The 24,966-nt window shown below is 55.3% G+C and overlaps 1 protein-coding gene and 1 long non-coding RNA gene across 3 annotated transcripts; one reads left to right on the top strand and one right to left on the bottom strand.

Moving 5' to 3' along the window:
• The first annotated feature begins 171 nt into the window (after positions 1-171).
• On the top strand, positions 172-6,157 carry LOC131911352 (uncharacterized). 2 transcript variants are annotated; one of them, XR_009379346.1, is made up of 4 exons: positions 172-217; positions 328-415; positions 5,083-5,240; positions 5,982-6,157. It is a non-coding gene; the product is annotated as an uncharacterized LOC131911352 (long non-coding RNA). The 2 variants fall into 2 exon arrangements; XR_009379345.1 differs by having other exon boundaries at positions 178-415.
• On the bottom strand, positions 3,945-24,835 carry Grk2 (G protein-coupled receptor kinase 2). The gene is made up of 21 exons (XM_059263322.1): positions 24,627-24,835; positions 12,137-12,213; positions 10,061-10,134; positions 9,842-9,943; positions 9,648-9,722; positions 9,432-9,493; positions 8,848-8,899; positions 8,499-8,590; positions 8,024-8,123; positions 7,860-7,938; positions 7,644-7,774; positions 7,321-7,415; positions 7,144-7,251; positions 6,884-6,950; positions 6,509-6,609; positions 5,709-5,775; positions 5,535-5,630; positions 5,122-5,284; positions 4,846-4,982; positions 4,641-4,754; positions 3,945-4,172 (listed from the first exon to the last, which is right to left on the bottom strand). Exons 1-21 carry the CDS (start codon positions 24,737-24,739, stop codon positions 4,008-4,010), a joined length of 2,070 nt encoding a protein of 689 aa, XP_059119305.1. The 5' UTR covers positions 24,740-24,835; the 3' UTR covers positions 3,945-4,007.
• Between the last annotated feature and the right edge of the window lie 131 nt (positions 24,836-24,966).

Here is a 24,966-nt window from a genome sequence, read left to right as displayed (position 1 = left end):
CCCCATGCCCTAGGCAGACCACCTTCTTAGTGGTCTGGAAAGGGAGGGAAGGGCCGCGAGGAGGGCGGAGAGGCTTGGTGGAGCGGATTTTGGGCCCTGAGACCTACATGTGCAATAGGCCCTAGCCTGTTGCTCTTACAGACCCTCGCCCACACCGTGTCCTTCCACCCAGCCCACTCCTGGGTTCCACAGACACCGACTGGCCTTTTGTGTGCGGGTGAGATAGGAAATCTTGACCTCATCCCTGCCAGGCAAGGCACTCAGCTTCTGGAGATGAGCACCCAGCAACAGCTCCTAACGCTGACCGATCTAAACCTCTTCCCCAAGGATCTGCCTGGCCCTGATTCCTGGAAGACATCACACCGTGAACGGGAACCCTCCAAACAGCGCTGGAGTCGGGAACAGGAACACTGGGGTTAGAGAACACAGGCTTTCCTGGTGGGAAATTGGCCGTGGTGCACACTGCCACCACGTGGGTCCCTTTTGCAGAGGCTGCATTTTACTGTCAATAGGGAAGGAAGGAGAGTTTCGAAACAAGGCCGGCACTTCCACCCACACAGGAACTAGGGTGCAGGCCGTCATCTTAGGTCCGGCCCCTGGTTCTCTTCAGTCCTACCATGGGGTCTCTGATCCTGGTCTTGGTGAAGCCGTAAGTAAACCAGACTTTCCAAAACCGATCCACTGGTCTGTTTCTCCATTTTTAAAACTTACATTTGATTAATTATCCATTCATTCTTGTGGGGGGGGGGTGCCCATGAGTGTAGAGATCAAAAGACAACTTTTGAGTTGGTTCTCTCCCACCTTGAACTCAGGTTGTCAGGTTTGACAGCATGTGCCTTTATCTGATGAGCCATCTTGCTGGCCCTGTCTCCCTATCTGCAACAGTTAATGGGTGGAGAAAGGCCATTAACTTGAGGCTCCCTTCCTGCCCTAGGACGTCCAAGTTTCTGCAGCCTGATTGCCACCTTTACCCGCTTTCTCTCTGTGGTCAGGTGGCTTAGAGCTCTCTGGGATCCATGCTCCCACCTTGTGTGGTGCAGTCAGGTCATCTGTGATGTCTGGACTTAGGGAGGAGTTCATTGGCTTCTGAATGTCCGGAGCTCTACAGTTAGGTTCTGCTGGCCTCTGCTTTCGTCAGAGACTGTCCTGTCCCCACATCCTCTCCACCCTGAACCTGAAGGGCTACGAGTTGCTGCAGTCTTGAGCATTTCTCCACCAGCTCTTACTTCTCTGCTAGTGAACCTCTTTTCCAAGCCTGACACCCATGTGAGCCTCTCCTGGCTGAGAGTTTGTCTGCTCCATTCTCCACCCGATGCCACCTCTACACCATCTCTGGCCTTAGGTACTTCATGTTGCCTCATTAGGGTGTCAAAAGCCATATCCAAACACCTTTACCTTCTTCCTCCCAGGCCAGCTGTGCTCTAGGCTGTCTTACTTACCTCTTTTTGTTGTTATTGGGGTTTTTTGTATTTGTTTGATTGGCTGGTTGGTTTTTTTGAGATAGGGTTTAGCCTTGGCTGTCTTGGAACTTACTCTGTAGACCAGGCTAGCCTCTAACTCAGAGTTCCACCTGCCTCTGTGAGCCACCACTGCCCAGCCTTTTGTCTTTTGAGGGTCTCATTATGCAGCTCTGGCTGGCCTGGAACTCATTGTATAGACCAGCCTGGCGTCAAACTCATACATTCACCTGCCTCTGCCTCCCAAAGTACTGGGATTAAAGGTGTGTGCCACCATGCCAGCTCTATCTAACCTCTTGAATAACATCATGGCCTTCCTACTATGCTCCAGGGCTGACCACCTACTCATCTCATCTCACTTTGGCCTGGCCTCCTACACTGCTCAGCCATTTTCTCCTCTCTGGCCTCTTTCACTTCTTCCTTTACAATTACCATTCCAGGATCATCTTCCCTGGACAAAAGCAGTGACCCTGTCTTCCTTCTTCTTGCAGTGACCAGCCATTTGTTTTAGAGAACTGAAACTTGAGAACTAAGCCAGACATGGTAGCAAACACTTGTAATCCCAGTACTCGGGAAGTGGAGGCAGGAAGATGAGGAGTTCAAGGCCATCCTTGGCTATATAATGAGTTCGAGACTAGCCTCTGCTAACCACCCAGAGCCAAGCAAGTTCAACCCCTCAGTCTGTTCATATCTCCAGGCTGCAGTCACTGAGTATTCTGGGCCTGTGCTGAGTTAAGGCTGGCTTTTTAGGGCCCCAATGCCTGGTTCCTTCCTTTGTGTTTTGCTGACTGAGACACTCGTAAGTGCCTGACCCTTCCTGGTCTTAGAAACATCTCCACCAATGACCACTCCAATACTGGAGGCCCAGCTCAAATGTCATTTCACCCAAGACCACACAGTATCTGCCTTAGAACTATCTCCTTCTCTGTGCACCCCACCCCTGCACTGGACAGGGCGGGCAATGGTGCTTACATGCTGTCACCAGTTCCAAAGACCTGGAGCAAGGACACAGGAGAAAGGAGTTCATTCTCAGGAGATAGGCTTGATGTTGGGGCACCCCTTAAGTCCAGTGACCCCGGTAGAGGTTGTACAGTGAGGCTACAAGAGGCCAATGCCAGACACAGCCGAAGGGCCAGAAGTTGCAGTGTGGACGAGAAAACTCGTGCTAAGAGGGAGCGGGGACTGACATATTGCTTGACATGCAGGGGAACGCGATAAGGTCAATATGTCCCCAGCCATTCCAAACATGACATCTGACGTGGACTGCAGACCACTCCTGCTTACTTGGGAGGTAGGCAAAAGACTCCACTCCTCCAGGGAGGGAAGGATGGGTTCTAAGATCCTCCCCTCTCAGGCCCCAGACGGAAGTGACTGAAAAGTGGTCACCAGGCACAAAGAGTGAGACAGCGAGGAGTCAGGCACCATTTTTTATAAAAACGCATAGTCTCATTTTCCACTCTTTAAAATCACATTCAAAAATCGGCAAAGAAACGCCCCGGGAATGAGTAGACAAGGGGGGGGGTGCGCTGACCCAGCCCCAGGGGGAGAGGGCGCGACACCACACGGCTGCGCGACGGCTACAAGGGGGCATGCGGTGGGCGAGGTGGCACCTGTGGGTGGTGGCACTGACAGGACACGGGCTAGGGGCTGGACAGTGTGGGTGGGGACACACTGACCAGTTAGGACAAGGAGGACTGGCCCCAGCTGGGCTCCTATGCTGTGCCACCCACCTGCCCAGGCTGTCCCACTGTGGTCCTGGGCAGGTGAGCCTCACACAGCCCAGGGTTGGGGACCTGGGTTCAAGCCAGGCCAGTGTGGCCCAATCCACGATTGCCTTTTCTGTGCTCCTGAGTCCGGGCACGCCACGGGAAGAAGAGGGGGCTGGCCTGAAGGCCAGCAGCAGCCACTGCCGATGCCAGCCTTCTGACCCAGCCCTAGTGTCCACGAAGGGGAGAGGGGGCAGTGACACAGAGGCTTTTCCTGAACAAGGACCTAGGAGCCAGTCACTGGGGGACCTCCAGGTCTGGGGAGACGAGGGCCTTCTCTCACCAGTGGCAAGAGGCCAGAAGAGCAGGGGTCTGTCCCTCTGTGGCACGAGGGTTGTGGTAAGAGTTCAAGTAGTATCCCGGTGGTGCACGTTCCTTCATGGGGGTGCTGGGCCACTCGGCCGGGCCACAGGCTGAGCACAGCCCACAGAGCCTGACGTGGCCCACCTACCAAGTGTGGCTTCACCCCATGGAGGGGCGAGATCTCGGGCTGCTGAGAGTTGCTCCTCTTCCCTACAGGAAGACACTGGGAGCGAGGACCCTGGGTGGGGGGTGGGGGCAGGGGAGGGGTCTTAGACAGTGGCTGGGTTGGTGGCAGCAGGAGCCAAGGCAAGCGGGCCCCTCCCTGGGGGCTGGGCCAGGCTGGGGCTACAGGAAATCACAATAATTACAAAATAAAAACCTTTTCCGCTTTGCGGGAAAACAAAACAAATAATAAAAATTCGACAAAATAAATTAGAGGTTTATAAAAGGCGGGTGGGCAGGCGGGCAGCGGATGGGTGGGTCAGAGGCCGTTGGCACTGCCACGCTGGATCAGTGGCACTTTGCTCAGCTCCACCACAGGTGAGCGTGGCTTGTTCTTCATCTTGGGCACTCGCTGCACCAGCTGCTGGGCCTCACGGTAGGCATCACGCAGCTCCTTCTTCCACTGCACCAGCTCAGGATCGCTCTGGACACGTCCAGGCTCTGTCAGGCTCTGCTGGCCAGGCCCCCACCCGCCTGCACCCTCACCTCCAGGCCCCCACCCGCCTGCACCCTCACCTCCAGGCCCCCACCTGCCTGCACCCTCACCTCCAGGCCCCCACCCGCCTGCACCCTCACCTCCAGGCCCCCACCCGCCTGCACCCTCACCTCCAGGCCCTCACCCGCCTGCACCCTCACCTCCAGGCCCCCACCCGCCTGCACCCTCACCTCCAGGCCCCCACCCGCCTGTACCCTCACCTCCAGGCCCCCACCCGCCTGCACCCTCACCTCCAGGCCCCCACCCGCCTGCACCCTCACCTCCAGGCCCCCACCCGCCTGCACCCTCACCTCCAGGCCCCCACCCGCCTGTACCCTCACCTCCAGGCCCTCACCCGCCTGCACCCTCACCTCCAGGCCCCCACCCGCCTGCACCCTCACCTCCAGCCCCACTTACGTCACACTGAAGGACGAACTGCTTGCCCCCGCGGATCTTAAGCAGAAGACACTTGCGCTCCTTGATCTGCGTCTCTTCCACCGACTGGATCTCCTCCATGGTCAGGAGGCTCTGCTGCAGGGTGGGAAAGGCAGAGCAGGCAGTGAGGGAAGGCCCCGGGAACCACCCTGCGCCCACACCATGTTCTACCAGCACCCCTTCTTACCGGAGCCTCGCCTTCACCCCGCCACTCCAGTCGGTTGGGGAAGAGGTAGAAGTAGCGCCGCTGCCACTGAGTCAGGAAGGGGTTGCCCATCTTGGACATGTAGCCATGCATGATGCAGTCCTTACCCAGGGCATAGTCTGCACAAGAGATGGGATGTAGGCTCAGCCCCCACCCCACCCCCTTTCTGGCTGTGGTCTTGGTCAGTTTCTTAGCAGAGCCCACTTCTCATTTCTGCAGTGTGCAGAGGCCTGGTGTCCCCATGTCACGAGTCCTCACCCTCCTCGTGGCCTAGCTGCTTGTTTTTGGCTTTCTTCCGTGCCTCCAGTCGATCTGTCTCAGCATTGATGGTGTCAAAAACAGTCTCTGCCACCTCCTGCTGCCACCGCTCCGAGATGGTGAGAGGGAAATTGCGGTACAGTTCCTGGTCGCTGTCCAGTAACTTCACCAGGCAGACATGGCAGGGAACGTGGAGAGACAAAGGATGCCAGGACATTGTCAGCCATAGGCCTGCATGGGGCCCGAAGTCAGGGACGATCTCTTGTGACCACCGTCCCCAGGGAGGTTGGGGGATGAGGAAGTAAGGCCCACAGCCCACAGGGCTACCACGGTGTCTCACGGGGCAGAGGAGGGGCAGGGGCCAACCAGAGCAGGCCAGGCTCAGGGTTCAGGGGCCAGGCAAGGTGCAATACCTTGATTCCTTTTGTGTCCTCCTCATCAAAGGAGCCAATATCAAAAGCATCAGCTGCATTCACCTCCCCACGTGGGGGGATCAGTGGGGGTGGGTACTGTAAAGAGCAGGGGTTGGCATCAGCAGGGGTGAGAGGCCATGGAGTTCCCCATCCTACCCCTGGATAGACTCTTACCTTCTGTAAGAAGACCATCTGCCAGTCCAGTGAGCGGAAAAAGGGGCTTTCCTTTACCTCCTGAGCTCTGCGGAGAGACACACTCAAGTTGGGCTAGGTCCAGACTGTGGGGTCATTAGCTCAGGCTTGCCTCCTGACTCAGTCACCTTTGGCTCTATGATCTTAAGTGAGTCCCATACTCTCAGCCTGTTTGTTCATCTCTAAATGGGAGCAGCAGTTCCCACATCCTGGGCTGGTGTGAGTTCTAATACCGCTTTGCTTGGCAATTAACAGATATCCCAGTGGACATAAAAAGCTGCAATTAAGCTGGGTGTGGTGGCATAGACCTCTAATCCCAGCACTTAGGAGGAAGCAGGAAGATGAGTTCAAGGCCAGCTCAGCTACAGAGTAAGGGTAGTCTAAGCTACGTGAGACCTTGTCTTGAAAAATAACCCCCCACCTCATGCAGAAAAAAATAAAATAAAATAAAATAAATAAAACAACAAACAAACAAACCACTGTTATAATTATGGTCATCATCACCTTACTACAAAGACTCTTCTGGGTCTTTTGAAAGCTGATCCCTAGTTGGTTCCAACAGTGACACACCCAGTCAGCCCTGCCACCTTGAGGACAGTGGACAATGTGGGCCATGACTTCTCTTGTGAGCCCCTTACAAGGGTGTTGAGACCATGGAAGAGTTCAAATGATGGGACACAACCATGGTTCTAAGGGGGCACATTCAGAGGCCCAGGCAGGCTGGCCCAGCAGCCCACAGCAAAGACTGACTATGCCACATGCTGGGGGGGCTGGACACTCACCCACGGCCCAGACAGCCTAGTCTCCGATTGACGTCTCTCTGCAGCAAACCTTCCAGCAGGGACCGGAGTTCAGGGGAGAAGGAATCAGGCAGCTCAACAGCCTTTGAGGAAGAGGAGGAGGAAGTCAGCAGGAGCCCAGGAAGAGCCCTTGGCTCTGGGGGAGGGTAGAGGCCAGAGCAGGAGATGAGGCCCAGCCTCCTGCTGGTCCCCAGCAAAGGTAAGCTCTGACAGAGGAGGCAAGAGGCTACAGAGCAAGAGGCCTCTCCCTTAGGGCTAGAGAAGGGATCACTGCCTCAAGATCTGTGCTGGCTGGAGAGAACAAGAGTTTCCAGCTCTGGCACCTCTGTGGGCCTTACCTGCTACCCTCACACTCACCATCGTCAAGGTCATGCGATCAATCTCATGCTTGTCTTTGGTCTTGTGCTGCCGAAAGGGGCTGTGTCTGGACAAGAGGTCAAAAAGACCAAGAATGGGAAACTGAGGCAGACTGCATGAAGGAGGCCTATGAGAAGTGAGGGAGGGCTCCACCCCTAATCCCCAGGCCCTGGAGGGCTCCCCTCCCTGCTTCCTATCCTGATTGGTGAACAGTGTCTCTGGGACTCACTCCACTTGCCCACCTGGGATAGCCCACTCACCCCCGCAACAACTTGAAGAGCATGCAACCCAGGGAGAACCAGTCGGCACTGCTGTCATAGGCCACGCCCTTCTGCAGGACTTCGGGGGCCATGTACCCGTGCGTGCCCCTGTGGGAGCACAGATTGTAAGTGAAGTGGAGGAGGTTCGGGAAGGGAAGGAATGGCTTGGGCACTCACACACTGGCATGGGGCTTCTTCTTGGAGAAGTCACAGGCTAGGCCCAGGTCCGAGATTCTCACGTGGCCATGCTCGTCCAGGAGAATGTTGGCTGGCTGTGGAGAAAAGCCCACTGAGCTGCTGGGCCAGAAGGAGGCCAGCCTGGGCCTTCACTAGAGGAAACCAAGTTTCTGGGACAAGGCCCCAGGTGGGACACCCCCTCCCCCACATCACAGCTGAACTCAGAAAGCGGCTCAGGCAGGGAGGGGAGAAGGACAAGACAGGGAGACAAGCTAACCTTGTCACAGGACTAGAGGGAAGGATGGGTGGTGGCAGCCCCTCACCTTCAGGTCCCTGTAGACTACAAAACGGTTGTGCATGTGTTCAAGACCCAGGATGATCTCAGCTGCGTAGAAGCGCATGTCGGCCTCAGAGAAGACTCCATGCTGAGACAAGTGGTAGTGCAGGTCCCCACCTGAGGGGCAGCCCTCCAGGTGAGACTCAGCTTCCTGCCCAAGTCCAGCCCTGGGTCCACCCCCAAGGGCTGGTCCTGGGCTCACCATTCATGAGATCCAGGATGAAACTGAGCTTGTCTGGTGTGTGGAATGCATATGACATGCAGACGATGAAGGGGCAGTCCTAGGAGGGAGGGGAAGGTGAGCAAAGACCAGCTGAGGCTTGGGTCAGAGGTCACTACGGGGGCCCGCTTGGCCTCCCAGCTCACCCCGGTGCTGACAAGGGAAAGCATGATCCGCTCGTTCAGAGCCAGGGTCTCTCCCTGCTTCATCTTGATGCGTTTCTTGTCCAGACACTTCATGGCATACCTATGATGGAGCAGGAGGTCAGCTGTATCAGCACACCCTGCAGGGCAGAGCCCCAGGCTGCCTCAGCAGGCTGCTGATGAAGACCAGACGCAGGACAAACACGTGACACAGCCAGCGCTTTAGAGAGGGCAAAAGGTGCTGGCAAGTTAGTCTCTGAGGAGCCTGAAGGAGACAGAACAGCCAAAGCAAGACAGGAGGGAAGGCAGCGGCAGGGGACAAGGTCCTAGGCAGAGACTGAACACGCAGGGACGGCAAGCTTGGGACACTGGTCCCCACAACAGCTCTTCCCTAGAAGCCCCAGTCCCTCATGATACTCTAGAACCCTGACTCCTCCCTCAGGCATCCCACCCAGTGCCAGCTGATCAGGGTGCTCACATCTTGCCTGTGTCTGCTTTCCGGCACCCATAGACCTCACCGAAGCCCCCACGCCCGATGATGCGATGCACACTGAAGTCATTCATTGTCAGCTGCAGGGTAACAACAGCTGAGGTCACTGCAGGCCTCCTGGGCCCAGCCCCACAGCACAGGCATTTGGGCAGCAGGGACAAGCCCAGGTACTAGGGTCCTCTACGCCTGAAATCTAGCCACACACTTACCTTTCTCCAGCCTCCCCAACTGGGATCCTAGCACCACCACCCCCTCCAGAGCCACCACTACGAGGCTGCCAGCAGAGCCCTGGCATTTCCCAATGGTCCCCTGGCACACCAGCACCCCGCCCACTCACATGGATGTTGAGTTCAACGTTCTTCCACTGGCAAAAGCGTGTGAACTTGTCACTGGGAAAGAGAGAGGGCACACACTTAGGCAAACTTCAAGCCTATCCCACCCACTGCCCTTCCAGAGTCCTGGCAAGTAGACATGGAGACCCCCTGAACCTGTGGTCAGCTCAGGCCATACACCCTCAGCAGCTGAGCCAATGTGTCCTACTGGATCGGAGAGATGTCTCCAGTCAGACTTCCACCAGGGTATAACACCTGCTGCGCACACACCTCCAGCCAGGAGTTCATTACCAGGAAGTCGTCTTCTCAGCCACCCCACCCCTTCTATGGCTAGGGAGCTAGGACTGAATATGCTACTCCTTGCATATTCTGCCTAGACTCTGCAGGTTCGAGCCACAAAGACAGTACGTACTTCAGGCCTAGGCCTGCCTGGACCCTGACACTCCACAGCACAGGGAGACCAGCAAGGTGACCCCAGAAAGACAGAGTGAGAGAAGAAGACAAAGTCTATGTGACCTCCCACGAGTAACTTCGACAGGACATGGACAGACCTAGCACCTGCCTACTTAGAATCTCTTTTCCCTCTTACCTCTCAATGAACTTCTGGAACACATCCCCTCGGAGGTTCTGACAAATCTCCTCAATGTATGGCTGTGGGGAGGGAGCTGGGAGTTGGTGACCAAGTCTATTAGCCCCTGGTGACCCTGGTCTGCATCCAGCCCAAGGCTCCAGAACTGCAGCTGTCTGAGGCAGGAGGACCTGGTCTGGGGAGGGTGGGCCATGAAGAAAGGAACCCAGCACGCACCTGGAAGAGATCTGGAGGCACCTGCTTCTTCACCAGGTGGCCCTGGACATGCTCGGTAGCATTCTTTGAAAAGGGCTGGAGAAGACAGAAGTGGCTGTGCGTCCTATACAAGGCTCTTTCTTCCCTTCCAACCCCAGGTTGCTGGGGGCCAGCACATGAGTTGGCACCCAAGGACTGCTGACCGAGACACTCACATGTGAGCAGGCCAGCAGTTCTTTCATGATGTAGGAGTCAAAGATCTCCCGGCTGCGGACCACACGCTCCTCCTCTGTCTCCAGTTTCTCATATTTCTTGATCTGGAATGCACACCCATAGATGGTCTGTGGCCAGGGCATGGGGCTAGATCCCAGGTACCTCATAGACTCAGCAAAGGTGCCAAGCACCTTTCTCTCAGTAGACCTTGACCGTCATACCTCTTCATAGAACTCCACCAAGGGCTTGGCCTCTTCCAGATGGTTCAGGCAGAAGTCTCGGAAAAGCAGGTACCCTGAAAGCAATCAGGCCTGGTCACGTTGAACCATGCACACCCTCCACTAAGGGACCTTCCCATCATTATGGGGAGAGTGAGCTTGGGGGTTTCTAGACAGAACTAGCCAACACAGCAGGTGTGATGGAAGAGTCTAGGCAAGGTAGACTCTGAGGCTGCCACCAGCCTGGAGTCCCAGATTCCAAGTTAGGGCCCTGCACTTCTGCACTGGCCTCAGATCTGCCTCTGCAGATGATGGCTAGAAAACCCTGGTGCTGTGGCAAGAGAGGGAGGGAAGTGTGGCTGGCTCTCAGTCAGTGTGCCCTAACATCCCCTGCACTGGTGATACTGCCTACTGTGTGCTATGGAGACACAGTGAGGCTATTTTTCTGTTTTTTTTCCAAGACAGAGTTTCTCAGTATAGCTCTGGCTGTCCTGTAACTCATTCTGTAGATCAGGCTGGCCTCGAACTCAGAGATCCACCTTCCTCTGCCTCCTGAGTGCTGGGATTAAAGGCATACACCACCACTACCTAGCTTATAGTGAGGTTCTTAGTGGGGACATCATGATGTCCTGGTCACCTAGGCCAGGTCAGGCTGTAGCAGGAGGAAGGTGGCAACCAAGAGAGTCTCTCTCCCTACCCCCTCCCTCACGTCTAGACAATTTCTCACATCTCCCTGACCAGAAAGGCAAGCCCAGTTGGGGAAACCGAGGCTCAGGGAGACCTGTCATGAAAGTTCAGAGTTCCTTAATCCACTGGCAGATCCCTTGGGAAGCCAGGCCACAGGTAGAGATCTCAGAGCAGCTTCCGGACGAGGCACAGGTAAGGGCAGCTCCTTCCCAGGCTCTAGTCTAGCACAGATGCCCGAGCTGCTGGCTTGTCTGCTTTTTCAAGACAAGGTTTCTCTGTGTAGCCCTGGCTAGCCTGGAACTCACTCTGTAGCCCAGGCTGGCTTCCAACTCAGAGATCCTCCTGCTTCTGCCTCCTGAGTGCTGGGATTAAAGTCGTGCACCACCACCTCCCAGCTGGGATGCCTGAACTGTGCTCTCCTGTGTGGCTTTCTAGGCGTCTTTAGGGCTCATCGGCGGCCTAGTGTTGTTAATAGCCTCTAATCCCAGGTGTCTCTGCTAGTGCCCAAAGCCATGATTTCTTCTAAGGATAGCCTGATCTTTCATTGTGGAACCTTCCAGTGACTTGTGCACAAGGCTGTGGGGAGAGGTGTGACATGGCAAGGTGCTCTTCCTGACGCCACTGGTTCAGGTCCACCCTGTCTACCATGCACAACTGGGCTCAAGGTCCCATTTCACAGATCTGAACAGCAAGAGGCTCAGAGAGAGGAGAGACAACTTGCCCAAGGCCAAGACAGCACAGACCTGTACCCCAGGCCTATTTCCCGGTCTACTGCTGAGCTGAGGCTGACCCCCAGTGCCTGGTCTCTCCAGCACCCTCAGTTCCATACTGAGGTCCCATCCTCAGGAAACCCAAATCTATGCCCCGTGTGATTACAGTGGCTTGGTGGGACAGGACCCAAAGCTTTCCCTAGGCTGGGACACAGGGTGAGCAACATGATACTTCCAAGACAAGGGTATACACCCACGCACACCAGAGGAAGGATGGAGGGGCCAGCTCCAAGGCAGGTTGCTCACTTAGGGCCCGGGGGAGTGGGGGTGGGGATGGTTTGGGTGGGGGCGGGGCCAACCACAGCTCTACAGGCACCACAGGAAGGGCCCCGCCTCTTCCTGTCAGTTCCACCAAAGGCCCAGAGCAGCTGTGGCTGCGCCAAGGGGAAGCTGCAACTCTCAAAAACAAAAAACCCAAAGGAGGAACTTCCCTGGCGCCTGGGGAAGACTGATGGGTCCCCACCCCCACCACAGGGCTCCCTGGGCAGAAGCCAGGGGCTGGGAGGCACAAAGGGTCATCGTTCTTTACTGGGGAGCGGGGGACAAGTAGCTGGGGGAACAGGAAGCTGACCCTGGAGTCTTCCTGGAGAGACCTCAGGCTGGGAGAGGTGCCTGCACTCACCTAACTTCTGTGAGAAGATCTTTTCAAAGGTCACCTCTCCTCGGTCCTCTAGGTACTTCTGCATGACGCTGCGGATGCTGCAGGGGAAAGGGGCAGCGTGAGAAGGCCTCAGAGAGCTGGGGCTACAGGCCCTGCCCAGAAGGCATTATTTACTGTGTGTGTGAGGGTGCACACATGCCAGCCTGTGCAGGTCAGGGAAGAAGGCATGGGGGTTGTCAGGCTTGGCAGCAACACTTTTACCCACCAGCCATCTCCTCTGTGGTCTTTTTTTTTAAAGACAGACTCACACTAAAGCCCTGGCTGGCCCTGGACCCAGTGAGGCCTCTTTCTTCAGTCTCTCTAGTGCTGGAAGTACAGGTAAGCGCCACCATGTCTCGCTTGAATGGAACCACCCTTCAACTCTGTCATCAAGCCCCCCAGGGAGCTCCCAGACCCAAGGCTAGCCTGCTCATTCACCCTATCCATATGGGTCACCTCAGATGAACCCAAGGCTATGGTGGGCAGCAATTCCTCACCTGTGCCTACTGCCTGCAGAAGTGGATGTCACACCCCCCCACACACTGACTCTGGTAACTTAGCCCAATGGCAAAGCCAGGACCTGTCCATTGGATAATGGACAAATCAACAAAATGTGTCTGTTATGTTTGGTCATAGGAAGGAACGAAGCACCCACACCCGCTACCACATGGGTGACCCTTGAGGCACTGACACTCGACCAGCTCAGGAAGAGGACCGCGTAAGGGATGGCAGTCCCAAGAGGACTCAGATTTGTATGAGCCCATCCACATGACTCCGTGACGGCTTCATTGACAGCAAATCATATTTGTAGGTGCTAGGGACTTGAGGGAAACTGCCAAAGGGGCCGTGGGTTTTTTGTTGCTCATTTGGTTTGTGTGTAGATCAGAGGACAGCTTTTGGGAGTCAGTTCGCTCCTCCCAGCGCGGGTCTCACAGGCTGAACTCAGCTTGTTTTAACCAACTGAGCCATCTCACCACCCAGGGGTAACGTTTCCCTCTAAGAGAGAGGACTGTGATGAAGGCAGTATAACACAGTGGACACATCATCCAGAAAGCACTGAATTCCGTTTTGACTTTCTGCTTTGTTTCGTGGAACAGAGTCTTGCTGCTGTAGCTGAGGACGGCCTCAAACATGTAGCAATCCTGTGTTGGGCTTATAAGCAGGTGTTACTACACCCAGCTTCAAATTGTATACTTTTTTCTTTCTTTTTTTTTTTTTAATTTTTTCAGAGACAGGATTTTTCTGTGTCCCTGGCTGTCCTGGAACTCACTCTGTAAACCAGGCTGGCCTCAAACTCATAGAAATCTACCTGCCTCTGTCTCCTGAGTGCTGGGATTGAAGGTGTATGCCACGACCACACCCACCCAGCCTGAATACTTGTGATGAATTTATATGGTATCTCATCTTCATCCTAGCATTCAGGCACAACAGGGGTTCAAGGCCAGCCTGTTTCAAAAAAGAAAAGTTCAAGCCTCAGTGTGTGTCCCTAACATGTAGATAATAACATGACCCCTGGCCAGGGCCACAGGGGAAGGACTGGTCACCCAAGTTCCTGAGACAAACTCCACAATCACCATCTTGTTGCTCTCACTGAACTCCTGCAACACTATACATGGTCCAGGGAGTCTCACTGCGATGCATTCCATGCTTAGATGCCTTGTTGTCTCCACCCTCTTCTTCTGGGCCACTGGCATGCCAGACCTGCCAACCTGCCCCAACAGCCATCTTTGCTCACATTGGCCTCCACCAGCCTGGCCTCTTCAGAGAACACACAGCTGCCCGACTGAGGGCACCTGAGACGCCAGGGGCTGTGTGAGGCCAAGTCCTGGTGGACACATGGAGCCCCAGCAGGTAGGTCTCTGCCCAGGAGACTGTGTTTGGCACTGCTGCCCATAGAATCCTTGGCAGGTCAAGCACAGGCTGGCCAGGTCACCCAGGCTAGAGTCAAGGCACTGTTCATGGTGCGAGACCCATACTTGCTTCTAGGCAGGTCTGTCCCTGGTACAGACCCCTTCTCTGTGGTATCAGTGGGTGCTGAAGTCTTGGGGGCCTGTGGTCAGATCAGCTCTGGGTGATGGGGAGCTGCTGTGTGGAGATGGCGGACTGGTGGACGTTTGCTGGCTTCCTGAAGTGCAAACAGGATGTCACCAGGTGGCGAAGCTCAGGGCAGGTGGGGGTGGGGTGTTAAGGCAGGTGAGGAAAAACTGGCCCAGCACCAAGAAGCCCACAGAGCAGGGAAGAAGGTACAGCAAAAACTGCAGGAGCTGGAGAGATGGCTCAGCAGTTAAGAGCATTGGCTGCTCTTCCAGAGGACCTGGGTTCAATTCCCAGCACCCACATGGTGGCTCACAACCATCTCTAGTGGGAACTGATGCCCTCTCCTTGCATAAAGGTGTACATGTAAATAGAGCACTAATATACATAAAAAAAATAAATAAATCTTGGCCGGGGGTGGTGGAGCATGCCTTTAATGCCAACCCTTGGGAGGCAGAGGCAGGCAGATCTCTGTGAGTTCGAAGCCAGTCTGGTCTACAAGAGAGAGTTCCAGGACAGCCAAAGATACACTGAGAAACCTTGTCTTGAAAACCATTAAAAAACAAACAAACAAACAAACAATCCCACATAAAGGGAGGAGTAGGGTGCTGGGGATTTCAAAGCTAGGGTCCTTAGGAGGCTGGGATCCAAGACAGAGCAGAGACCTCATTGGGTCACTATGTAAGGAAGTAAGTACAGGTAGACACTCTGATATGGTGAGGGGAAGTGGGGTTGGGGAGGCACAGGCTATTGGGCTGTGGTGTAGGAGGGGTGCCTGCCAGCCCTACCTTGCACTGTGGGTGGGCTTCCAAGTTCTTGGAGAAATGACAGCTCCAGTCAAAAGTAGAATTGGAGAAAGTGTTGCCAGGGCACCAGGCTCAAGGCCTAGCCCTCCCAGGATCTAGCTCCGTCGGCCTTCCTCAGGAAAGGCCTCTCAAGATAGTGAAGTATGCAGAGCCGCCAGGGCCCAAGCCTGAAACTGTGACACCCTGGCTCCACCAAAAGCTGTCTCTGACCAGAAGCAGGGCTCCGGTGACCAAGTCTGGCCTTGGTGACTTTGGCTTTCCAGTCTGCAACTCCTGCCCAAGCTCAGGGACCCCCACACTGTCGCCTCAGAGCTGGTTCCCTCTGGGACAGCAAGACCATTATTCTCTGGTCAGTGGGAGAGGCACCAAGGTTACATATGCCCTTCATCTACACTGGCCTAACCTCTGCTCCTGGGGACCACCCACCACCAACATACTTCCTCATCCTTAGAAAACTCAGAGGAACTCAAGGTAGAACAGACTCAAACCTCACAGACATGTACAAACAATAGGAACTTGAAGAAAAGCTGAGCCAGGCGGTGGTGGCGCACGCCTTTAATCCCGGCACTCAGGAGGCAGAGGCAGGCGGATCTCTGTGAGTTCGAGGACAGCCTGGGCTACAGAGTGAGTTCCAGGAAAGGCGCAAAGCTACACAGAGAAACCCTGTCTTGAAAAACAAACAAACAAACAAAAACCTAAGGAATTTGGGGCTGGAGAGATGGCTCAGCAGTTAAGAACACTGACTGCTCTTCCAGAGGACCCGGGTTCAGTTCACAGCACTCACATGGCAGCTCACAACTGTCTGTAACTCCAGTTCCAGGAGATCAGACACCTTCACACACAATGCACATAAAATAAATTTAAATAAATTGTTTTTTAAAAAGTTAAAAAGAAAAGAAAAGCTGTTAGACTCAGAGAGACAGAGTCCAGCTGGGTGGTTCACACCTAAAATCCCAGCACTCAGTAGGCAGAGGCAGGAGGTTTGCTGTGAGTTTGAGGCCAGCCTGGGCAACAGTGTGAGACCCTATCTCAAACAAACAAACCTTAAGTAAGGAAATAAATCAGACACAACCCTTGCTCTGCCTGCAGCTGGCAGCCTGGCCAGGCAGCCCTCCCTCCACACAGCTGACCCCCAGACCCTGCAGGGCAGTGGCACCCCTGAAGAACCTGGCAGGAGGGCCCAGGAGCATGGGGCTCAGGAACCTGCAGAACCAGGCGCCTGGATCTCACCTGGCAGATAGCCCAGGAGGTGATACTGTCCCCACCCCAAGTCCTGGGAGCTCTGCTCGTCACCTAATCTTTATATTCTGGAACATTCTGGTCCACAGACAGGCCAGGCCAGGAAGCAATAAAGGGAGGAGGAGGACAGATATCCGCACGTCAATCTTCCATGCAGTGGAGGGTCAGATGGACATGGTCAGGCAGCCTCAGGTGGGATGTATGGACAGGAGGATGCTGATGACAGGCAGACATCCCAGCTGTTAGAGAGATCTCACCAGGAGCTGGGCAGGGCACTGGGAATGGGGACCCTGGGTATCACTGGGATACCCTCCCAACCTCATACTGGCTTTCTGAGAACTGGTAAAGCAGGCCATCTTGGCTGAAGGCATGCCCGCCCAGGGCCAGGAGCTGCTGACACTATTTCTCACCATGTGGCCCGGAGAGCCAGTACGGGAGGGAGGACAAAGGTACCCAACAGACACAGTGCTTGTAAGAGACGCTGCCTTAGACAGCCAGGGAGCCAGGGAACCAACACAGCAGAGCTTTCTGCCTTTTCACCAGGCCGAGGGCCTGCAGGAAGCAGGACCTCAGGCTGGAGACGGTCCCTCCCATCAAGAGCTACACCTGGGCATGGCCATAGCATTCCTCCCAGCCCACAGTACTTCGTTTTCTTCCTTAAAAAGAAAAAAGGTCTTTTTAAAATAAGATAAATACTATCCCCAAAGCAAACATCCGGCCAGGCCTGAGCAGAGTTCTTGAGTGGAAGGCCCTCTAGGTGGCAAGTTTAGGGTTTCCAGGCTAGCCCCCCAGAGGTGGAGGCTATGGAAGCTGGCAGGTTAGAAAAGGTGTCACTGGACGAAAGTCTGGGCCAGAAAGCAAGTGCAGGCCTGCCTGGGGAGCAGCAGCAGTCTCCTGGCAGTGTCTAGAGGTGTGACATATCCTGAGTGGCATCTTTATCCCCACCCAAGCCAGTAACCCCATCCGTCCAGAGGTACATGGTTCTAAAATTCCCCTCTGGGTCATTAAGAAAATCAAATGTATGCCAGGCAGTGGTGGCACATGCCTTTAATCCTAGGACTTGGGAGGCAGAGGCAGGAGGATCTCAGTGAGTTTGAGGCCAGAGTGGGTTCCAGGACAGGCAGGACTGTTAGTTACACAGAGAAACCCTGTCTCAGAAAAAAAAGAAAGAAAGAAAAGAAAAAGAAAATCAAACGTGCTGGCCATGGTGGCAGACGCTTGTAAGTCCAGCACTTGGGAAGCCGAGGCCAGCATGTAGTAAGTTCCAGGTCAGCCTGAGCTACAGAGTGAAGGGCAGTAAGTATACTGCTACTACTCTGGGTGGGAGACACTGGAGACCCCTGTACCTTAGCAGCTGGAAGGGCACCCTGGCCAGGTTCCAAACAGCTCTCTCCACACTCCCCAGAAAGTCAAGTCATAAGCTGTTTTATTTACTTCTTTGGTATATGCACATATGTGTGGTATGTATGCATGTTCACATGAATTTTGACCCAGTGTACACAGAAGCAGGTACATGTGCTCATGCTTCTAGAAGCCAGAGGTCGCTGTTAGATGTCTCTCTCGGTAACTCTCCACTTCATCTACTAAGGCAGAGACTTTTGCAGAAGCCAGAGCTGGTGGTTCAGCTGGTCTAGGTAGCCACCTTGCCCCAGGGGTCCTGTGGTCTCTGCTGTCGCAGTCTGGGATAACAAGTGAGCACAAGCCAGGCAGCCTCTCGTGCAGGTGCCAGGGGTCTAAAGTCTGGTCCTGGAGTGTGCACAGAAGCTCTTTGACCCACTGAGCCGTCTCCCCAGGCCTATTTTGGTTTCCTGATATAGGGCCTTGTTATGCAGCCCAGGCTGGCCTTGAACTAGCAATCTTCCTGCCTCCGCCTCCAGAGTGCTAGAGCACCAGTGCCAGCACGCTCACTCAGCTAAGCGACAGACTTCACTGCTGGTTCCCTCTTCTGTAAAAAATGTCAAGGCAATGAGATGGTCACTTCTGTACTGCACGTCAGAAAGCCTGAAAGATCTAAGGGGGGGGGGGGGGCTCCTGAAGAGTCAGGTTTTCTGTGCCACTGTTAGCCTGTGTCTTCCCTCCTGGACATTAAGACCCGCTGCTTTAAGCCTTATTGTCTGGCACTCCACAACCCCTAGAACACGATCCTATGCTACACTAACTAGTCCACATTTGTCCTGCACTTCGAGGAAGGGGCTCTAGCCAGGCAGTCTCCTAGGGGCAGAGCGTGGCCCAGAACCAGAGGCCCATCGGCAGGAGGTGAGCAAACCGTGGCTGTCACTCCTCTGGCCCTGAGAGCAGCTTTAAACACTCCCATGACTCCACCCTAGAGCCCATCAGGGTTCTGCCAAAGATTGAGGGCACCTCCACTGACACGCTTCATGCCAGAGTGGCTCTCAGGTTGTGGAATATCCACCCGTCCCCATTCCTAGCACCTCCACCAGCCAGGGTGCTCCCATAGTTTGAGGAGTGGGAAGAGGGCACTTCCCTTCTCTCGGCAGCAACTGAGGTGAGGTGCAGCAGGCAGGGAGGGAGTGGTGTCTAAGCTCAGCTTCTGCTAAGAGAGGTACTACATGCTTCAGTAGGGGAGCAAGTCCCACACTCTGGCACAGTGGCCTAGCATGTCAGACCCTCGTAGATGACTCCCACATAGGCTCAGGGAGCTTAGCTGTATGGACTGGGAGAGCCCACAGGAAGGAGTCTGAGCCTAATGCGCCCATTTTGATAGTAAGGAAACTGAGGGTGGGAGAGTCCGTAAGACCACAGAGGGCAACAGTAAGTCTGTGACAAAGGAAATATCCAAACTGGCTTTGAGGAGTGTGTCTCAACAGGGCCTCCTTCACCCTCCCTTCAGCCTCCACGGGGATGCTGGAGGAGGGTCTCCAAGGATCAGGGCAGTACCCAGCCTCTTCCCTATGCCCTCCTTCCACCTCTCCAGGGGCTTTAGAATATGGCAGCAGAGCCGGGCGGTGGTGGCGCACACCTTTAATCCCAGCACTCGGGAGGCAGAACCAGGCAGATCTCTGTGAGTTTGAGGCCAGCCTGGTCTACAGAGCGAGATCTAGGACAGGCACGAAAACTACACAGAGAAACCCTGTCTCAAAAAAAAAAAAAAAAAAAAAAAAAAAAAAGAATATGGCAGCATATCTCCCCAAGAGCCTTCCAGAGTGGAAGGAATAGTCTTGGCTGGCACCATGGTTCTGGTGTTTGTGTGACAGTGACTGATACTGTGACACCCCAAGAAGCAGGTGCAGAGGCTACAGGCCTCCAGGCTGGCAGGTCTCAGCCAGCCACACTGGGAACTGCCACACTCTGGTAGGGGACAGTTAACAAGCCGTGGATGCAGCTGAGGCACTCCCTGGCGGCATTTCCAGGAAACCTGGCACAGAGGTGGTAACAGCAGGAGGAAGTCCCCTGGGGCTTCTTATTAATATTTCTTGATGACTCTCCCTGGGGCCTGACAACGTTCTCAGAGCTCACATATGGGGCCACTACCAAACAGGAAAGACCAACTGTATGCAGCCAATCATGTCCATGCAAACCCTTGGCCAATGAAGGACAACAGTGGATGACCCTGACCCTGTAGATGTCCAGTGAGCCCCAGACTCCCAGGTTCTCCTGCAGGGTGTTCAGGAAGACACTTGAGCCACCACAAACAAGACATAAACGGACACCCTGCAGCTTCCTGCCTACAGTCTACAAGGCGTAGACAGATTAGTATGCACTGGAAACACAAATCTAGGGGTCCTTGTCCCATAGTCCCTGGAGGGGGGTTGTTCCCCATTCCAATTCCAAGGCAATTTCCACCCTCAGAGAAGTGACCCCCACTTTACCACCAAACACCCACGTCTGCATCACCAAAACCTCCCTTTTCAGCAAGCAGTGATGTGAGACAAGATGTCGTTACAGAAAAATGCTGCTGCCAAACGCCTTACTTTCAGGATCTCACTTGAAGTGGGCCTGAAATAACCTGAGTGTAACTGTCCAGAAGAGGAAACGGCCTCAGGAGTCAGCGGGGAGTAGGGCAGGGACCCAGGGAGAAACAGCAGGTAGGATGGAGGCTGTGCATTCCTCAAAAACCGTCACATGCTCTCGGCTTCTGTTGTTTATTCCATAATATCTTGAGAACAACAGCCATGTGCAGGCAGCTGGAACTCCCTGGGGCTCTCAGCTCCCTACACAGCAGCCTGGGCACAAGAAGCTGCTGCAGAGTGTGTGCCTGCACTTGACGTCACCCAGGATTTACTACTAGCATGGGTTGTACATTAATAGGACACATCATTCCCAGGCTGACAGAGCCCAGATTCCTGTGCTCCGATCCCAACCTCTGACGCTCATGCGCCCTTCAAATGCATTTACCGAGTGTACAGTGGAGCAGCAAGTAGAGCTGAGCAACTTAATAGCAAATCCATGAGAGCCTCGCTCCAGAGAGGAGGCCAGATGGGAAAAGGCATCTCAGAGAGCCATTCCCAGGGAGCAGCAGCGGCTTCAAAGGCCCGCAGGGATAGACTGCAGAAAAGATAATCTTGTTTTCAGGGGCAGGAGGGGGTGGGTCGCTGCTACTGGAGTGGAATGTTCTGGTAAGGGATAAAGGCTGGCAGCAGCAGGCCTTCTGCTGCTGATGGAGAAGTAGAGGGAGGAAGAAGAGCAAAAGTCTTCTCAGCACTCCTTCCCCCACCAATCCGGGCAGGAAGTCCTGGCTGCAATGAGTTAAGAGGAGCGAAGACACGGAGAAGGAAGAGTAGCAGAGTCTGAGGAGACCGGGGAAACAGGCAAGGGGCGGGCGGCAGCAGCGGAGGAAGCTCATGGTGGGGGAGGGACCAGGAAATAGCCCAGAGAACCAGAAGGCTGCAAGAGGCACCCAGCTCCCACATGCTGCTGCTGGGGCTGCCACTGTCACTGGGGAGAGCAGGGACATCTCTTGGGACCGCCCAGGCAGGGCTCCTCAACCAGGAGCCCTGAGATTAATTACACAGGGCCTCAGTGGTCACATTAAGCAAATGATGATAATTATGAGACTGCGGCAGCTGCTGGGAAAGAGGCAACAGCGTCTGCAGGGCGAGGCCCAGACCACACAGTCCCACAGCCCTGGGAGGTCACTGGTGAAGGACCAGCCTCCTGGTTTTACCAAAGCAGATAAACTGAGGCAGACCCAGTCAGGATTAGTGTGTCTGGGGCCCATGTAAGCCAGTATTGCAGGAGTGAGGAGCCAGGACCCCTACGCTCTATCCACGCAATACTCCCTCCTGGGAGAAGGTCGGGGATGGGTCTGTTTCCCCAGATCCTCTAGGTGACAGAAGGGGAGGTTCCTTTGCCAAGTTACAGTGGCACTATGCCCAACAGTTCCCATTCCCCAGCCCTGGGAAATAAGAGCTGTGATGCCAAGCTCAGCCAAGCCACAACCCTAAGCACCAGGCACAGAGAGGCTGCCAAGATGGCCCACCCTAAAGTAAGAACAACTCCCACTGCACAGGAACAAACCCCATTGCCTCTTTCCCTAACCGTGACTTCGCTCGCTCGCAGTGGGGAAGCAGGACCCTGCATACATACGATGGAGCTCCCGGCATGAAGCTGTCCTTCTATACACTAGCTTCGCCGGGGCAGCCTGTTTCTGCTTCAGCAGGTGGCGAAGGGTTGGGTCTTGTATACCATGACAGCTGATGGCCGTACCAGAAGCTGCCCTGCTACTTTCAAGCCACCACCTCAGACCCACAGGTGCCAAGACAAGGGGTGTCCGCCATCCCACAGTCAGTTACATGAGATGGAGACAAGCAATCAGAGTGCTGTGGCTAGGACTCCAGAGAGCTGGGACCCAATCCTAGATCTTTTGTATGACACGCCTCGATCAGTAAGTGAGGCAAATACTACCTGCTGGGCCAGCACAGCAGAGCCGTGAAGACAAGGCACTTGGAAAATTGGGACATACTGGGCAAACGTGAGACAGAACCATAAACCACCTTCAAGGGCAAGAGACAGATGCCTCGAGAATGTGGGACATGCATCACAAAGGTGACTGCTTTCTCTCATGGAAGGCTTGCATGCCTAGGGCCAGGGCCACTGCAGGGGACTCAGGGTCCTTCCCTGGCCTGAGCACCCGAGTGTTCAGAGTCAGAGGCTCCTCACCACTCACAGATGGAACATTTGTTTCAGCAGCAAGCTACCGATGGTACCCTTGTACCAACGCCTATGATGTCGTCATTCCCAACTCACAGCCTGCCTCGATTCTGCTCACAGATTACCACCCCATCATGGTACTGTTGAGCAACTAGTCCATGTAGGCATGGCCTTGCCAACTTCACACGTTGGTTTTTGGATCAACTGAGATGACAGATGTCAAAACAAATAATGAATTATTAAAATCTCCATTCTTATTCCTATCTCATCACCACTACCACCAAACAAAAGGGACAAGGGAAAGAGGTCCGGCTCATGTTATCAGGGGTCTTGAACACCTGCAGAGGCGACCCAAGGCGGGGCCCATCAGGAGCAATGCATTCTGGGGGAAGATTATCCAAATATGGAGAGTTCTAGAAAAGGCACCACTTCAAACTTTGCAGACCTCACACCTGCGCAGACTCTCATGGCTGTGGCTACCCAGGAGAGCTAGAGAGTGCCCTAGATGCTAACTGCACGCCCCACCCTCTTCCCCTGAAGTTTTGTCATTTCTGAACTCATTTCGTCCTAACTGCTGCTGCCCCTAGACAGCCCTGGCTGACACTCAGTCTAGTTCCTGTTTTGAGAAATCTGATTGCAAATGTCTTAGAAAAAAAAAAAAAAGGGGGGGGGACCAACGGCCTCTTCAAAATGCAGACCAGTTTTTCCTCTACTGGGCTTGACTCTCAGTCAATCCGAAACCCAGTGAGCAGCCACTGGAGGAGAGGCATGGTTGGCTAGGTACGACAGCATCCCTGTACGCTGCCCACCCTGCGCCAACGACTGCAGCCACCAGAGACCCATTTCACACGGCCCACATTTCACAGATGTAACAATTAGAAAGGAAAAGAACTCGCCCCATGTCCTATGATAAGAGTGTGGCAGTAAAGTCAGGCCCCATTCTTGGCAGCTAAAGAGGCTGGCACGAAACACTGCTGGGACTGGCCTCACCACCCACCATAAGGCATCCTGATAGGTAGACACATTTGCTCTTCCAGATGCAGGCCATCTAGGCCACCTTTCAGGTCAGGGCAGTGAACAAAACATACAGAGAAGCTGAAAACTCCGATGTGGAGGCCAGGTCCCACCATGGATTACCTGGGTGACACTGCACAAGCCACTCAAGTGTGAGCTGTACCCCCTCACACACACACACACACACACACACACACACACACACCCTTCTATGGGCACAAAACTACACCTGTCTCACTCACTCTCTGGCCTCTTGTGCAGTTCAAATGGGAAGATAAGTCTATCTGCCACAATATACTGGACAAACCCCAGCGGCACCTCTCACATCCTGCCTGACTCTGCACCCACATCCTGAACAGTTTAAACTTTGATACCAGGTGCGGTGACATCAGGTGTCTCGCAGAGAGGTGGCAGCAAGGTCCAGCTGCTGTAGGATGGGTGTCCCTTAGTCAAAAGCACCCACAAGGCACCACATGTGGGGAAAAGGGTGAAGAAGGGACTTCCCTCACCTAAGCGCAGCCCCCGGGGTTGGTACACACATCACTGCACTGTCCCCCCCCAAAAAAAAACTCTCAGACCCAAGCCAAGGGCAGTGACACCACGAGAGGAGAAGGGCAAAAAAAAGTCCAGACTCGTCCTCCCCTCTCTACAAACCTCCCAAGAGCGTTACCCACTCTGAGGGGAGTGGATAGGGGAGTGGAACACCGAGGAGGGGGGTGCTGGGAGTAGGGGCAACAGACTGGGTAAACGGAGGCAGACGTGGGGAAGGGAACCCCAAGGGGACACAGAGGGTGGAGGGCAGCGCCCAGCACCCAGAGTGGGAAGACGGCTGCAGCAGAACCAGGGGCTGACAGCGACCAGGCCCGGCAGTGAGATACAGGAAGCGGCAGCGCGGCCCGGGGAGCGCGGCTGGGAGCTTGGAGTTGGGGCGCTCTGGGCTCGCGGGCACCGGGCCTGTGGCGGCCGGGACAGGGCAAGTCCTGGGTCCTGGGGCGGCCCAGATAGTGAGGTCTCCGGGGCAGAAGGCTCCCGGAGTAGGGGGCTCCCCGGGTCCCGGAGCAGCCGGGATAATGGGGTCCTTGGGGCAGAGGGTCACCGGAGCAGCGGGGGAGGGGCCCCGGGGTCTGGGGCAACCGGGATAGTGCGGTCCCTGGGGCACAGGGTCCCCGGAGGAGGTGAGTCCCCGGGGCCTGGGGCAGTAGGGAGAGAGGGGTCCCCGGGGCTTGGGACCCGGGTCAGCGCGTGGGGCCCGGCACAGGCGGGCTCACCTGGGCTCTGGAAGCAGGATCTTCTTGCTGGCGCGCGCGGCCGGCGTGGCCTTGCTCTTCTCCATGGCCATCAGGTAGCTCACATCGGCCAGCACCGCCTCCAGGTCGGCCATCTTGGCGGCGGCGGCGCTGTTCCTCCCGCCGCCCGAGGCTCCGCTCCGCTCCCGCTCGCTCGGCCCGGCCTGGCCCGCGCGGCTTGTCGGCCTCGGCGGCGCCGCCGCCGCCCCGTCCGGTCCCCGCTCGTCGCCCGCTCACAGGCGGCGCCGCCCCATGGCGCCGGCTCGGGCCCGGCCCGGCTCGCGCTCCGCTCCCGCCGGGACTGCAGTCGGGGCGCCGCCGC

This window comes from Peromyscus eremicus, chromosome 1, assembly GCF_949786415.1.
Source record: "Peromyscus eremicus chromosome 1, PerEre_H2_v1, whole genome shotgun sequence".
NCBI lineage: Eukaryota > Metazoa > Chordata > Mammalia > Rodentia > Cricetidae > Peromyscus > Peromyscus eremicus.
The sequence above is the reverse complement of the archived record's forward strand: the minus strand, read 5'-3'. Positions and strand labels throughout refer to the sequence as shown.